The 16372-nt window shown below is 50.7% G+C and overlaps 1 protein-coding gene across 1 annotated transcript in view; it reads left to right on the plus strand.

The window, feature by feature from the left end:
* The first annotated feature begins 6077 nt into the window (after window positions 1–6077).
* Window positions 6078–16372, plus strand: part of QSOX1 (quiescin sulfhydryl oxidase 1) — a 40765-nt gene continuing 30470 nt past the window's right edge. The window contains exons 1-2 of the mRNA XM_043520763.1: window positions 6078–6418; window positions 16085–16185. Of these exons, the coding sequence (XP_043376698.1) occupies window positions 6178–6418; window positions 16085–16185 (342 nt within the window). The 5' untranslated portion in view covers window positions 6078–6177. The remainder of the gene's footprint in view (window positions 6419–16084; window positions 16186–16372) is intronic.

The following is a 16372-nucleotide window of genomic DNA, read 5'->3' on the forward strand; positions in this document are numbered from 1 at the left end:
CATGAATTTTAAAATCACATTATTTTTAAGGAGTACTTGTGGCACCTTAGAGACTAACAAATTTATTTGAGCATAAGCTTTCATGAGCTACAGCTCACATGAAGTGAGCTGTAGCTCACGAAAGCTTATAATCAAATAAATTTGTTAGTCTCTAAGGAGCCACAAGTCCTCCTTTTCTTTTTGCAAATACAGACTAACACGGCTGCTACTCTGAAACCTGTCATTTTAAAGTCATTCATGATGATCTGAGGCCAACTCATGCCTTTTTGAACCCTTCTGTCTGAAAGTGCTACACAGGTAAGGAATCTTGTAATGCTTGCTTTCATGAAGTCCCTTCAGCTAAGTCAAAGACTGAATACAAGTAAATCAGTCTGGATTTTCTTAACTCCTCTCCAATCTAGTATACTATCCATAATAGAGGCTCTTATAGTCTATGAGAATAATCGATCTTTGGCAATATGGGCTTTGTCCAAAGCTCATTGAAGTCCATGGAAAAACAGTTTATTCAGTTACCTGTAGAACAGGGGCCCTATGAGATCTGACCTTGACATTGAGCTAAGGGACCAATTTTTCCTCCTCTTGATTTCATCTTAAAACAATTCTCCAGGAGACTCTTAAAATACGTATATTTTATAAAAGTTCTTCCGGAAGTAAAAGGTGTGAAAGAAACTGATCCTTCGTTAATTCTTCTAGCACAATGGCTGCTATTGTTTACAATTACAGTTGAGCTCTTTTCAATTCCAGGGAAAGGAAACATCCGGTCTCCTGTTTAGGGTAGGGTTTTAAAAAATGCTATTCAAGCACCATTACACAATGAAAAGCATGCACGCATTGTCAGTGAATGAGGATGTGCGTGCCATCCTCCCTTCCCACATCTTTGTGTAAGGAGCTACCTCTGGACTAATGAGGAGATGGTCATAACAAGCTCCATGAATCTAGCTTCTAGGGTAGCAGGAAGCGTGGAAAATAACTCGCAGCACGGTGGAGCGTCACTTTGTAAGGAGTCGAAGCATTTGGGGTGTGGACTCTTTCCCTTCACTTTGCATAACTGCTACACGTACAAAGATGCGTTAGCTGCAGCTAGAATATGAGTCAACAAATTTGGACTAATTAGAGTAGATGATGTGGCTTTTTTTAGCAGGATTGCCAGAGAATAAGTAATTGATTTTTTACACGTTTGTAATTCATGATGCTAGAGTAACTTAATGAAATCAAGTTGCTGTCTCTTTAAAATGACATAAGCAGATGTGCCCTGGGGAAAGAATCAATACAGTAAAGCAACAGCCCAGGCTGTCATTTCTATGGCAGAAAAGTGGAAGCCCCAAGTCAGGACTCAGTCTTCTAACTCACCCCTTAGAAAAGATGGGGCATTGCAAAGTATCTGTCAATGCCTTGCGAGCAAAGATGCAGCTCTTGTGTTTTCATAGCACTCTAATGCCAAGTGAGATGGACCCATCTGTTGCCACTGCTAGAGTGGAGGAGAGCTTAACCAATCAAATAAAATTATTGCAAGCCTGACAGGGCTGAGTGAACCTGAGTCACCTTCCACTTCGTACGGTGGGACTAGAATGTCCTGTCTTGAAGAATGAGTAAGCACGGTGAGGAGCATAATAAGGCTGTCTTGTAAAAAAGCTGAGGCTTCCTGGAAATGTTGAATCATTCTGATGGCATTAGAGAAGCAATAAACACCCATCACCACAACCACCATGGTTCAATTAGATTATTTTTGTAATATAGGCGAGGGCCGTTGATGGCCTTAGCAGTGAGGAAAAGGTAACCACAAATTATATCTGCAATGGGGGGGTGAGTTCTGGGCTGGGGACACAGGGACTTGAGCAAGTCTCTCTGGGTACTCTAATCTGCCCCACCCCTCTGAGCACTCAACTGGGACAGGGACTGTCTCTTTATCTGTATTAGCACTGCACTTGGTACACTGGGAGTCTGATGGTCACTAGGACTGCCATAAAATACGAAAGCTTATGCTCCAATACGTCTGTTAGTCTTACAAGGTGCCACAGGACTCTTTGCCACTGATAAAATAAATGATATACCCATCTGGAAATCCATCCATAGACACTAGAGGGCAGTAATGTTTAGAAAGCCCCAAGAGACGTAACCACAGCTACCAAAGAGTAGGGAGAGCTACATGCTAATCCCACTCCCCAGTGAAATGCACCCAAAACTGCTAGAATGCATTAGGATCTCTGTGCTAATCCCTGTGCATTGAAAGCACTGTCTCATAAATACACCGGAATTTTCACACGAAACCCATTTCTAGTCTTACCTCTGGCAACCAAAGTGCCCACTGTCTTCCCCACTAACCTTCCTGGGAACTAAAGCATTGAACAGTGAGATAGTCACTGAAGTTCCTCAGTATTTCATTTAGATGGAAGCTTTGTAATTTTGTATTTGTAATATTGATTATTATCATAGCACCTAAGGGCACAGGTCAGGACTGGGGCTGGGTTAGACACTGTAAAAACATCCCTCTTGCGTGAAGATGGTTTGCTCAGGAAAGCAGAGTAGTCATATCATGTACAAATGCTCCTTGCAAGAGCTGGCTGGGTCTCTTGTCAAGTGCTGGAATGCTAATGGCGTCTCAGAATCCTGTTCTTCTAGCAGAGCAAGTTGCATTAAATATCTAGGTGTAGCTCTGGGAAGATGAGCTTTCTGAGACCTGGACCAATAAACAAAGCCATAAATAAAGGGGAGTGCCATTAACGAGGACGATTCCTGGGAGATCAGTGGATCTGAAACACAGACTGTCAAAAGGCAAAGGTGTTAATTTCGTCTCTGCTTTTATGTATTATTGTGTGTGACTTTATAGTGCCCTGCAATGTGCTTCTCTAATGGAGGAGGCTGACTCGATTCCTGCCCCAGAGTGCTTGCAACGTCTGTTATAGTGTTGCAATGGGGGAGTGGGTGACCAGGAATAGGGAGGGTTTGAGGGAAAGCAGGATAAGAATGACCGCGTTAAGATCACGTGGTGACTAGCCACAGACGTGCTCTCCTGATGCTTCTGTTAAGTGTTCCCCCCATATTTGTCCATATAAAATAAGGAAGATTAACACAGAGAACAATAAATACTAAGTATTTAGTTGTTGAATTGTTTCCCAATGCACACCACTGTAAAGATGGGGGAGGAGAGGGACAAATGAGCTTCAGAAAAGGAGGGGCTATTGGTTTATATAAATGCTTGTAAATAAGCAGGTTTCAGAGACTAAGGCCAGGCTTTCTTGTGGTTGATGGAGTATGGAGGTTAAGAGTGGTTCTGAATTCAAAAGTGTAACTACTCAATTCCATTTGTCACTGGAGCCCTGATTTCTGTGATTTTTTCCATGTATTTTTTTTATTTATCCATTAATTTTTGCATGTGGGTGGGTGGATGGATATGATGGTAATGTTAAATGATTTCACTGAGGAGTTAGTGTTTTGCCAAGAGAAAAGGAGGACTTGTGGCACCTTAGAGACTAACCAATTTATCTGAGCAAGAGCTTTCGTGAGCTACAGCTCACTTCATCGGATGCATACTCACGAAAGCTCATGCTCAAATAAATTGGTTAGTCTCTAAGGTGCCACAAGTACGCCTTTTCTTTTTGCGATTACAGACTAACACGGCTGTTACTCTGAAACCTGTTTTGCCAAGGTAAAGCTGGGCTGCATGGGAGTCTAATGTAAAGAGTAAAAAAGGTCAGCAACGTTATGCTCGCACAACGGAACAGAGCAAGGAACCCTCAGTCAGATATTTGCAAGACAAATTTTCTGGTGATGTAAACTGGCCCAGTTCCATTGCAGGTGACACCCGCAGAGAATTTTTCTCCAGCAAGTGAAAGAATAAACATGGAGTGTGGAATTAGTTTGAAACGGTTGGTTGGCTCTTGTGTGATATCTTTGTTCAGATCAATTTCCATATTGCAGCCACTGTGCGCACAAAGCTGTGCGCATGTGCGCTGCACACACATCCTAAACCCTGCGCACACGGCAAAACACTGCACGCACAAAGATTTGCACAGAAGCACAATTTGCACAGAAGAATTTTTTTTGCGCACACGGCCTGTCAAAAACTAGAGGGCACATTGATTACAGCCCAAATACAGTTTTAGTAGTTTGCAGCAAAATTGGAAAATAAATAATAGGATACAGAAAAATGCCTGTGACTTCTGACTTTGACTGTTTCCATTTCCTGGCTTTTCTTAAACAGTTAAAAAGGCCTGAACAAAAACACTGTCCTAGAATAACTAGGTAGGTCCTATCTAATCTTGTCTTTTAAAAAAAAAACCAAATTGAATTCTCTTCTTTCGTGTGTGTGTGTTACCAGCTCATGGCAGGGCTCTGTGTAATATGGTTAGTGTTTAAAATCAGTTTTACTTCTGGGTTTCCAAGGTAAAATTCCCTTCTATCTAGGCACGTCTCTCAAATTCCCCTCATTTCAAGAGATGTCACACATTTGTCCCAAAGTTTCCTATCTGCCACAGTGGTGGCGGTCTCTCATTTTGATTGCTGAATATTATTGGCTCCCATCACTGTAACAACTGAGCATCTCACAGTCTTTAATGTATTTATTCTCACAACACCCCTGTGAGGCAGGACAGAGCTGTTTCTCCCCATTGTACAAGAGACTAAGTAATTTACCCAAGGTCAGACAAGAAGCTCGTGGCAGAGCAGGATTTGACAGGGAGGTCTCCCCAGTCCTAGGTGAGTGCCCTAACTGCTGGACCGTCCTTCCTTTCGTGCACCTGAGGTTAGAGTTATTTACACTAAATGAATGAATCCCCCATTATGATTTTATCATGGGTCTCACGCTGTCTGATGTTTTTCTTAAAGCCCAACTCCTGGGGACAAAGACTTGCGTAAGAATTTCCAGTTTCTTTTCTTTACAGTATGTTTCTGGTGTCATGGTTACAAAGAAATGCTTGAAAAGGTGTAACCTGAGCCAAGCCTCAGACAAGCTTTTTTGTTGTTTTTTTTTAAATATCCATCTCATGATTTTTTTTTTTTTTTGTTGCATATGATTTTGGTGGCTTCTCCTGATCTTTGAACAGGTGTGTTTTGGCTGCTGTTTTGTGTTCTGGCAGATAATTAAAATGAAGCGTCTTTGTCACGTGTTGCGGGGCATGGCTGGCACCTGGCAGGTCTAGATTGAAGTATTTATACTGTATGTTAGCATTGCATGTGAGCAACCACCTTCACATCTGTATTAAAATCTGTGGGTGTAGAACAAGGGCCTCTGGCAGCGGCTATGTAGTTAAACAGTGTGAGGAGCACAGGATCATATGCCCCCTCTAATGCACAGAGATGCCTCTCTTTCACTACCACGGCCTACGTCCAATGCATTTCAATGGCCTGAAACACATCTCCCTAATGTCTTAGGACAGGGAGAGGCAGCTGTGCTGGGCATTTCTTTCAGGTGGAAGGAGGTCTCCCTTGCTGCACTGTGGGGAGTGGGGACTAACCCCTGCCTTTGCTCAGGCTGCCACAAAAAGGGAAACGTAACCCAACCCATGACCCTTGGCTGGGAGCTAGTGCCAATCTACCTGCCGCTGCCCAAGAGTCTCAGACCCACCCACCAGGGACTCGCCCACAAGGAGGGGCGAGGGGGGCTTCTTTGTCCAGGGGCATCTTAATCACTTAAGAGGCACCAGGGCAGAGTGTAAAAGGGGAGAGGCTCCCTATGCCAGTAGGAAACAGGGTCGTTCTTGCGCGGGTAACATTTTGTTGCAGGCCGAGGGAAAGTTTTACAGGGGCGCTGCTGCTTTAAACCCCTCGCTTTGTGGGGGGTGGCACCCTGCTCCCAGGTGCCACCTGCCGCCCGGCTCAGCAGAGGCGGGGTAACCACCACGGCTGGGGGAAGGGGCTCTCCAGGTACCGGGCGTCCCCATGCCTGAAGCCAGCCGTGCCCGGGTCCCCACCCCTGCTGCCGCCCAGCCAGCCTTGGACCCCCTGGCTCTGGAGCGGGGGCTGGACGGGAGGGGAGCTGAGCCGAGCCCCCCCCCGCGGCTGAGCGCGCGCGCCCTGGCCCAGGCCAGGGTGGCCGCCGCAACGAAGGGGCGGGGACGGGAGGGGCCCGCCTGCAGCTCCTCCCCCGCCGGCCAGGGCCAGGCAGCGGCAGCTACGGCCGCAAAGTTCTTCCCCCGCGGCCCGGCCGGCAGCCACTGTGCGGCGGGCTCCCGGCGGAAGATGGCGGGGCGACGCTGCCCCCCGTCCGCGCTGCTGCTGCTGCTGGCGGCCGCCCTGGCCGGGGCGCAGCCCGGCGGCCTCTACTCGCCCGGCGACGCGCTGGTGCTGCTGCAGGTGGACACGCTGGAGCGCAGAGTCCTCAACTCCAGCAGCGCCTGGCTCGTGGAGTTCTACGCCTCCTGGTGCGGCCACTGCGTCCACTTCGCCCCCACCTGGCGGGCGCTGGCCGCCGACATCCAGGGTGAGTGGCCGGGCCACCGCAGCCCCGCTCCCCCCGGCCCTAGCCCTCGCCCTCTGCCTGGCCCCCCTAGCGTGGGCACTTGGCCACCTGCCACGGGCCAGCCCTGGGCCCGGCCCCGGGCCCCTCCTTTGGGCCCCTCCCCATAGAAAGGGCCCACGCTGTCCTGGGGCCGCCCCATGGCCTTTCTGCCACCCACCTTCTCGGGCCCTGTCCCGGCTCTCCGGAGTCCTCGCTTCTCTTCTCTGCACCCTCAGCCCCCTTTCTGGCTATCGCTGTGCCTTCTCCCTGGCATCTTCATTCGCCCACACTCCTTTCCCCTCTTAATTCCGTGTGTGTGTGTGTCTCGTCCCTCCCTCCCCCCTTCCCTTCCCTTCCCTTCCCCCCCCCCGTCAGAGCCTCTCCGAGACCCTTGGCTGTAGCATCCCTGCTCCGGGTCCCTTGCAGAGTGCGGAAAGGAGGCCGCCTGGCCGTCCCCTGCTGCGTCCGTTTCTTGTGCGTGGCTGACCGGTCCCAGCAGCACTCTGCGCTGTAGCTTTAGTGCCCGTTGCTGAGCAGTTAATTGAGCAACTTCCCTAAAGTTGCTGTAAAAAACCACATACAAACGAAGCCTCTTCCTGCTTCGCTTCGCTTCGCTTCTGCGTTGTAGCTACATCACTTTCCAGGGAGGCTTTCCTTCTCATATTGTGACTTTGGGTTCACTCTAACGCTGTGGCTCCTTTCTCATCTGCCCGGGGCTCAGGCACTCTCCAGCTGGCTGTGGAGGAGGCCAGCAAGTGTTGATCTGATCAGCTGAGGCCCTAATACAGACTGGGTCTGGGAGCTACTGGAGGGGGCGGGGCGGGGCGGGGTGGGGGGTAGAGAACTGGAGGTTTTTTCCCCACTGGCTTTTTGCCCTGGGCAATGGGCGTGTGTGTTTGAAGGTCACAGATGGAGTCTCTGTAGATCAAAGGCTGCGTTGTGCCTGAGCATGGGCTGGGACAACTCCTGTTGCCACAGGTGGCTCCATCAATGAGTAGTTGATGAATTGGTGCTTAGTAAAAAGAAAAGGAGTACTTGTGGCACCCTTAGAGACTAACAAATTTTTTTGAGCATAAGCTTTCGTGAGCTACAGCTCGCTTCATCGGATGCATAGTGGTTGCCCAGTTGGGCCCTACTGTGATGTTTGGGGCCTGCAGCCCAGGGAGATGGGGTCTGAGCACTTTTCATCCTGAGGGATCCCAAGGTGTGTTTACAATTGTAATTGATTGCCCAATTAGAGGCACGTGAATCACTCCACCAGCCACTGAAGAGCAGCAGCCGCCCTGCAGGCAGAATGTGACAGCTGTTCAGAAATTTGCAGTGGCACTGAATGGCAGTTGTGGGAAGGAAGTGAAGAATATTGTGGACATTTGAAATGTGCGGAGGGAATTGTAGATACTCTGGCCAAATTCCAATGTAAGAAACACCCCTATTCTTCCCCAAAGTGCCATGAGCTCAGACAAGCCATTTTGTGTCTCACCCGAGAGGCATTAGCATTGTGCAGCCTAGCAGTATGCTGGGGTGTCAATGGCTCAGGACCGACTCAAAAGGAAACGTGCCAATGGGGAAGCCACTCACATCACTTCCTACAGCGTATTTGTTTCCTTAGAGGTCTCAGTATCTGCTTGGCATGGCCATGCTTAGTATGCGAGATAGGAGAAGGATTTACATTTGTGCCTTCCAAGGGCTTTCCCAGCACTGAATCTTTGCAGCTGCTGTGAGGTAGGTAAGTAACTATAATTATCCCCATTGCACAGATCAAGGAACTGAGGGAAAGAGGCTAAGGGTCTTCCCAAGGATACCCAATGAATCAGTGGCAGAGCTGTGAGTAGAACTCCCTTACCTATGTACTAGACTATGCAGCCTTGGTGATGAGATTACAGCCTGAGGTTTGTGTAACTGGATGACAAGAGTGTTGGTTCATGCTCACAGGTGTTTTCTGGTGTTGTACCCTGATTCTAGACGCTGGTGGAACAGCGCTGATGTGACTGTGTGACTTAGTGGGAGGCCAGGAGGGATCTTCGAGATCCTTGTCATCCCCTTGAAGGCCTCTTCAACACTTCCCGTGTGCATCGTCCTGAAGGTTCTGGGGGGAGCTTGCCATAAGGGGGGAGGGATAGCTCAATGGTTTGAGTGTTGGCCTGCTAAACCTAGGGTTGTGAGTTCAATCCTTGAGGGGGCCATTTAGAGATCTGGGGCAAAAATTGGGGATTGGTCCTGCTTTGAGCAGGGGGTTGGACTAGATGACCTCCTGAGGTCCCTTCCAACCCTGATATTCTATGATAATGGGGTGGCCAGGACCAGCTTTAGGATCAAATGACCTTTCACTCCCTCTGCTTCCTCCTATCTGGGGATCTCAAAGTGCTTCCTAAACAGTCAGGGATTCAGCTTCCAACCCTCCTTATCCACAGGAGGGAAGCATTATTCCCGGCTCTCAGAAGGGATAACCTGTCAGAGGCTATGTGATGCTCAGGATCGCCCAGCAAGTCACTGGCACAGCTAGGGCCAGGCCTCTGATCCATGGGTTCCCATTCCTATGCCTTAACCACAATGACAGTGAGGTCCCCGGCTGCTAGAAGAGGAGAGGCACACTGACTTATTGCTTTCCTCTCCAGATATGCCTCCAGGGAGAGGTAGGGTGGGCCATCCGCTGCCAAGCTTGCATGGGATCTGGGCTTACACAGAGCAGGATCCCACATGCTGTGGGCCAGCCTGTGGCTTGATGCTGTAAGCCAGCCATGTCTCTCTGGTGACCTTACCATAGGGATTGAACTTCCAGTATCTGGTCCCCCTAAGAGCATCATTTAGGGACCCTTTGCTATAATTGCCTGTACCTTCTGGACCCCTCTATAGTATGCTCCAGATAAGATTCCTGCACAGTGACATGCCCAGGGCTGGGGACAAACAGACATGGGAAGGCCAAGATCCTCTGAGCTGGGATGGAAGCAGTAGGGTCTCACGCCCCAGGCTGTACGTGCTTTTCCAATGACTGGAGCTGAGAGGAGGAGGATGCTGATTGCAGTTCTCTGGGGTGAGTTCACAGCCCTTCAACCCTGTCTGGAGGAAGACACTTAGTGATGACGGCTGTCAACTGGGGCTGGTGTCCTGTGGGCAGCGGGGAAAGGAGCCATGTGCTGGTGGCCTGTGTTACGCAGGAGGCCTGACTAGATGATCACAGTGGTCCCTCCTGGCCTTGGAATTGATGACTCTGGGTGCTGTGGGCACATGGCCTCCCATTGGCCCAAAAATCTGTATTTGACTCTGTGCCAGCAGGGCGTCACACACACACTCTGTGCAGAGCTCTCCTGCTGATGTAATCACAGAAGAGTCTTCACTATGAACCCATGTTTGCCTCCCCTCTGACGTGTGTTGACAGAACCCAGCTCATGCAGCTGGAGGAAGTACACACACCCACATGCCAAGGCTGAAGAGGTACAAACGTGCCTTTAGTGCAGCATTCGATGGTGGTGTGCACTGATACAATCTAAGCAGGGAGCTTCTGGCCCCTTGCAGCCCCTCACAACAGCCCCGGACTGGATTTGCTTGTCGTTGCAATTTTTCCTCCCCCTTTTCAATTCTGGCAGGAGAGGCCAGGACACTAGAGAATTTTGTCTCTGCTCACTGATGGCTGCAGAAGCCCATAAATCAGACTTGGAAAATCTCCATGAATCTAATTGGGCAAATGCTGATCTTTAAAGTGAAACCTCCTGGAGCGGGAAAGAGCCTGGCTTGCCAAATCCATCTTGGGTTGTCGTATGAAAACGTGATGGAGAGTTTGTATGAAGAGACCTTGCCTGGATGGGAGGGGAGAATTGTTTCTCCTTTGTGTTTCTCCCACCCAAATCCCTTTCTCAGCTGATCAGTGCAATTCATACGCTCCCCTTTCCCTGCACTCGGGAAGCCCTGAGCTCCAATCTGGCTTAGGGGGAGATTTTCAAAAGGGCTGTTGGGTGCTTGCGTCCCATTTGTGCCTTGGTAAATGTCCCCTTAAGTCCCACGTGGGGAAGAGTTTTGCTTCCTTGTAATCCCCACGTCATAAAGTCGTCATGCAGCAGGTTACAGTTGGAAACTTTTCCTCAGGAGAATTAAAGACATAGAGCTGTCAGACCAGTAGCCCATCTAGCCCACCACCCTGTCCCTGACAGTGGCCAGCAGGAATCCCCTTAATGGACACTACGGAATATCCTGCCTGTAGGGGAACTTAATTTCTAGTGTCTACCAGGCAATGTCTGACTTACGTCCTGAGGCCTGAGAGTTTAGAGCCCTTCTAATTTTTCCTGTCTAATGTAACTGAATGTTCTCAGCCATATTGTCCGCTTGTCCAGGCCTTTTCTAAATCCTGCTAAACTCTGAGCCGCAATGAAATCTTGTGGTAGTGAGATCACACGTTAATTGTGTTTTTAGCATGATTTCCTCTGATCGGTTTTAGTTTTGCTGCCTTTCAATGTTACTGATTGTCCCCATGTTCTTGGGTTAGATGAGCAGGCCCCCTGATTACCTGCTCTGTGTCAGTTATGCTTTAATATGCCTCCATCACATCCCCATTACGTGTCTCCTCCCCACAGCCCTGCCGTTGCCTGCTCACGTGGAAGTCTTTCCATGCCTCTTGCCCTAAGCCCTGGTCAGAACATAGGAGCCCTGACAGATCTGCATCCCAGCAGGGAAATAGGAGCAAGTGCTGCAGGTCAGGTTTGAGGCGCATTAGCAAAGCTGGGATGAGAGCCCGGCACTGGAATAACCGGAATAGCAGGGGTGTTGCAGGTCAGAGTTGAGCTGCCTTGGCGGAGACGTCTGAGAGCTCAGGGGTGTTGCAGGATAAGGGCAGCTTGCACAGCACTTGTCTGCGTTAGCCTGGCCCTTGCTAGTGCTGCTTTTTCCTGGCTTTCTCCACCCAAAATGTGTGTTAAACCATCCGCTGCCTTAATGTGAGCTGAGCCTTTTATGTCCACTGGCGCGGAGCATGAAACCCACCTGGAAGGAAAGCCTTGTGCTTTCAAATGGATCATCCCCAGGGCAGCACACAATAAGAGAGAGGCAAACACCCCTCAGTCTGATTGTGAGGCCAGCTTCCACGGCCAGTGTGTGCACGCCGGGATGGTTTCTAGGGAGCCCCGACACAGTCCTTGTGTAGCAGCTGTAGCATGGCTACAGAGGAGCTGAATAGAAGCAGACTGTTGGGACAGGAGGGAAGCTCTCAGTGGCTGGGATCTATTCAGTGCTGTGTGGAAGGGATGTTGCGTTTTGGATCTTGGGGATTCTGCAGAGAGAGACTAGAGTAAAGGATGTGAACGTTTCCAGGACCCCGGCACTGCCTGGGTGTGCAACTAAAGGGCAACCTGCCCCAAACCCTGGTTCTGGCTCCTTCTTGCCCTGTGGAACTGTCTGCATGAGCCTTGACACCTGCCCTGCTCCTTCAAGCACAGATAGCAGCATCGTTGCCAGTGTGCTCATTTGCTGGGAGCGGGCACCTTTTGGAGCACTGCATTTGTCCTCAAATGGCCAGCAGGGGTTGCTGCGACAATAAATGCAGAGAACTGCTTCTTAAATTAAGAGCTGCAAGTGGAGCTTGTGCAGTGATTTGAGGGCTGGAGTATATTGGGGGTGGGGTGGGGCTGGGGCTGGTATTTCCCTTGGACTCCAACCCCCTCCGTGCTGTTGCACAATGTTCTCTTGTGTGGCTGGCACAAGTAATAGTACCGTGTGACCTGTCCTGATGGCTGCCTGCAGTAACACCTCTGTCCCTGCCAGAGCTCCTGCATATCAACCACACTAGCTGATGTAGCCACCTGGTTGCAGTGGCCAGAAGAATAGCTAATAGATGCCACTGTATTCCATCCCTGCTGTAGCCACCACCTCCGAGCTCTTGGCTCCTGTTCCCATCCTTTCGAGCATGTTCCATGGACCAGACCCCAGAGCAAATGGAGGAAGTTGCTGTATCAGTCAGATACGCTTCCCTCTGAGGGGTGGGCTGTCCCGTGCAGACGTGCTTGGAAGGCGCCTGCAAGTATCTGGCTGCTGCTCACAGCTCAGAAGAGCTGAGTTGTGAGTTTTCAGGGGGGTGTATTTTTTCTAGTCAAGCATCATTTTAGAATGGATCCCCAGGGGTCTCCGGAGGTGAATGCAGGGTCTAGCTTCCTAAGCAAGATGCTCTGTTCAAACAAACGCGCGGGGGCTACTTGCCGTGGTGTCAGGAGGAGCCAGAGGCATGGATGGAGCAGCTGTGCACTCACTGACTGTGAGATGGACCCTGGAGCTGGCCTGTCTGAGTGAGGACAGCATTGCTATGCGTTGGGGAGTAAGGACCTGCCTGTGCCAACATGTGGGGAGGGTGAGAGAGTGTTCTGGGCTCACAACTGCTGCCAGAGAAGCCTCTGAGCCACAGTGTTTATGGAAGAGGGATTAACAGCTCTACATTGGATCCTTGCCCAGCTCTGCCCCTGGCACCAGGCCGGAGCTGCTCTCCCCTGTGTTCCTCCTCCGGTCTCCCAGGATCGTCTGCTCAGCCTGCCACTGTGAAAGGCCAGGAGGGTGTTCTTGTTGTGCCTGGAGTGGAGGAGGCAAGGTCCCTGGAACAAAAGGGCCCAGTTCTCCCTCCCTGGCACCTTGCCCACAGATGAGACTTGTGAGTTTACTGCGCTGACCCATGACTACTGTGGGATTCCTGTCTCTGCAAAGTCTAGGGGGCTTCTCTTTTGGGAGGGGGAGAAGCTGTGAGCTCTGTTGAGCTGTATATTGGTTCTGGGCCCTACCCTCACCCAGTGACTGCAGCCCAGAGAGAAGAGGCTGGGGGCCAGAGTGAGGATGCCAGTTTGCGGGTGGGGGGAATGCCGAGCACAGCGTGAATTGCTCAGCTCTCAGCCCCCAAGTGCACACACGTGCAATGTGGTATTATCCGCCTCTTTGCAATGCTTGCATGTTTCACTCCCTGCAACCCTCAAACTGTGGCTGGCAAGCCAAGTGGGCCTGGGCTGTCCTTGGAGATGAGCCCTCCGAGGAAAAGGCCGGGTGCTGCAGGAAGCGTTGTTGATGACACTGTTCCTAGGTGAGCATCCCAACACAGCCTCAGCATGGTGGCTGGGTCACTGGACAGCTAGACGGGCAGTGGGGTGGGAGAGATGGAAAACTGAGTTCCTGACTCCCCAGCTCCCCACATGAATACTTTTTGTAAGAAAAGGGGTTTGAGCCCCAGTCTCCTGACTGGATTCCAGCTCTGAGCATTACATTCAGCCAGTCCTAAAATACCCCCATAGCATTTGCTTGTGAAGTGGCCTGCGCATTCCTGGTCCTATATAAATGAAGTGGTTTGACTTGTGTAAAGCATGCCGCTCTGCTTCCTGTCCTAAGCTTCTGTGCTTACTCTGCACTGGTAAACGGCTGCCATGCCGTACCGTGAATTTCACTGGTGGCTCTAAGGCTCCTGTGCATGAGTGTTGAAAGTGCTTTGGGATGAGCAGTGCTCTAGCAATGGAAGAGGATAGAATTCAGCTTCTGGCCATGGAACTGTGGGAAAGATTTGGAGGGTTACCCATAATGCATTTCTTCCAAGTGGAAAGAGCAAGATTTTGCTCACAAGGGATATGTAGGTAATGCTGGAAGTCTATGCAGTCCTCAGCAGTGTCTGGGAGTGAGATACAAGTAGAAACAGGTCCAGTACACTGAAGGGCAGCTATTATGTAATTGCAGTAGGGAGCAGTAGCTGCAGCAGGGGTGGGCAAACTTTTTGGCCCAAGGGCCCCATCTGGGTATGGAAATTGTATGGCGGGCCATGAATGCTCACGAAATTGGAGGTTGGGGTGCAAAAGGAGATGAGGGCTCCAGCTGGGGGTGTGGGCTCTAGGGTGGGTCTAGAAAAGGGGAGTTCAGGGTGCAGGAGGGGCTCTGGGTGGGGGCCGGGGGTTTGGGTGTGGAGGGTGAGGGTTCCGACTGTGGGTGCAGGCTCTGGAGTGGGGCTGGGGATGAGGGGTTTGGGATGCAGGAGGGTTCTCCGGGCTGGGACTGAGGGGTTTGGAGGGTGGGGGTGTTGTACCAATAAAATAAAAACCAGCAGGATCTTATTAAAGGGAAAAAGGCAAAATACCACATTTATTGTGAATACAGAAAGAATCATAGTAAGCAGTTAGTTACAGCTATAACATTCCATACAATCTCATTTATTCACACATTCATTCATACACACACACACACACACACACACACACACACAGGTTCTGCAAAGTTGTTATCATAGTTACCAGCCTTAGAGTTGCTCATGCCAAGCCACTGGCCAGGTGGCCTGGACATGAGGAGGGAGCAGGGCCTTGTCAGATGCTCATCTGATGCTCCTGGAAGTTGGTTTGCAGAATCAGACCCCAAAGTTCTGACTTTTTAGAGTCTATTTTTATAGGAATTTCTTCCTATGCCAGTCTATGGGAATTGCTGCATCATGCTGTTGCTGAATCAATCAGCAGATAGCACATTCCTGACGGCTCCAAGATGTTATCTTGTTCTTTGGTTCTCCCATTCTTGAGGCTGTTGGGTGGATTCCAGTCTGCCCTCCGGGGGTCCTCTGGTTATTTCCACTTGACGCCTTCTTCAGCCGATGGACACTGGATTCTTAGGCTGGCACCTCCCTGATCATTTAGTTATTATCCACACCAAGCATCCATCCACATACATCCTCCATCTCTATTTTAAATCACAATTGTTAATACAACAAAAGGGCGGGGAGTCTCTGGGTGCTGTTTCTGTTGTTAGAGTATTGCTTTGAGTCTCTGTGAATTGCTTTGAGAACAGACTCTGTCTTAGAATGTACTAACACAATTAGCAGCTTGCAAGTTTCACACACAGAGGGAGAGAAACAGTACCAAAAACCAAGAGACCTCTTAATTAGTAATACCCTGGAATTTAAACTATGGGGAATCAAACTCATTTGTGATTTTAATACAGAACTTCTTTAATATGATCCAACAGGAGGGGGAGCAGGGCTGGGGATTGGGGCCCAGGAGGGGGTCAGGGGTGCAGGCTCTGGGGGGTGCTTACCTCAAGCAGCTCCCAGAAGCAGCGGCATGCTCCCCCTCCGGCTCCTACGGGGAGGCACAGCCAGGCAGCCCTGTGTGCCACCCAATCAGCTCCCATTGGCTGTGGTTCCTGGCCAATGGGAGCTGCGGGGGCGGCGCTTGGGGTGGGGACAGCGTGCGGAGCCTCCTGGCTGCCCCTATGTGTAGGAGCCAGAGAGGGGACATGCCACTGCTTCCCAGAGCCGTGCAGAGCAAGGCAAGCCCCCGACCCCACTCCCCAGATGGAGTGGGGCAAGCCCTGGACCCCGCTGCCTGGCGGGAGCTCGAGGGCCGGATTAAAATGTCTGGAGGGCCAGATGCAGTCCCCAGGCCATAGTTTGCTCACCTGTGAGCTACGGTATAACAGAGGCTTCCTCCAACTTAGTCCTCGTCTAGCATGTCCTAGTGGCTCCTGCCCCATTTCCTGGGGCTGGCGTGGCTGGGGGTCTCCCCATGAGCAGTGAAGCTGTGACAGGCTCTCGGGGAAAAGCTGCCACTTGAATTCAGAGTTAGCTCTATCCCAGCGGCTGCTCCTGTTCTCAGTGCAGAGTGGCCGGGACTGGAGTGGGAGGTTCAGGTCCGCTAACGTCTGTCTGTCTGTGTGTCCTTTCAGAATGGAGCCCCGCGGTGAACCTCGGCGTCGTCAACTGTGCTGACGTAGCCAATGAGAAAGCGTGCAAGAAGTTTGGGATAACTGGGTTCCCAACGTTGAAGGTAAAGTGAGCATAGGCTGGAGTGGAGTGGCAGGAAAGCGGAGCTGGTCCAGCTTCAGTCTGTAGGGGTGTGTGTACTCAGCGTTCTGCAGTGGGGCTTGCACCAATGCTCTAAAAATACCTGCACAGGGAGTGCTTTGAACAGAGTCTCGGGGTCTGAAGCCTAGCAGGGGGATGGGAGGACCCGT

The sequence above is a fragment of the Chelonia mydas genome, chromosome 8 (assembly GCF_015237465.2).
Source record: "Chelonia mydas isolate rCheMyd1 chromosome 8, rCheMyd1.pri.v2, whole genome shotgun sequence".
In the NCBI taxonomy this organism is placed as follows: Eukaryota; Metazoa; Chordata; order Testudines; family Cheloniidae; genus Chelonia; species Chelonia mydas.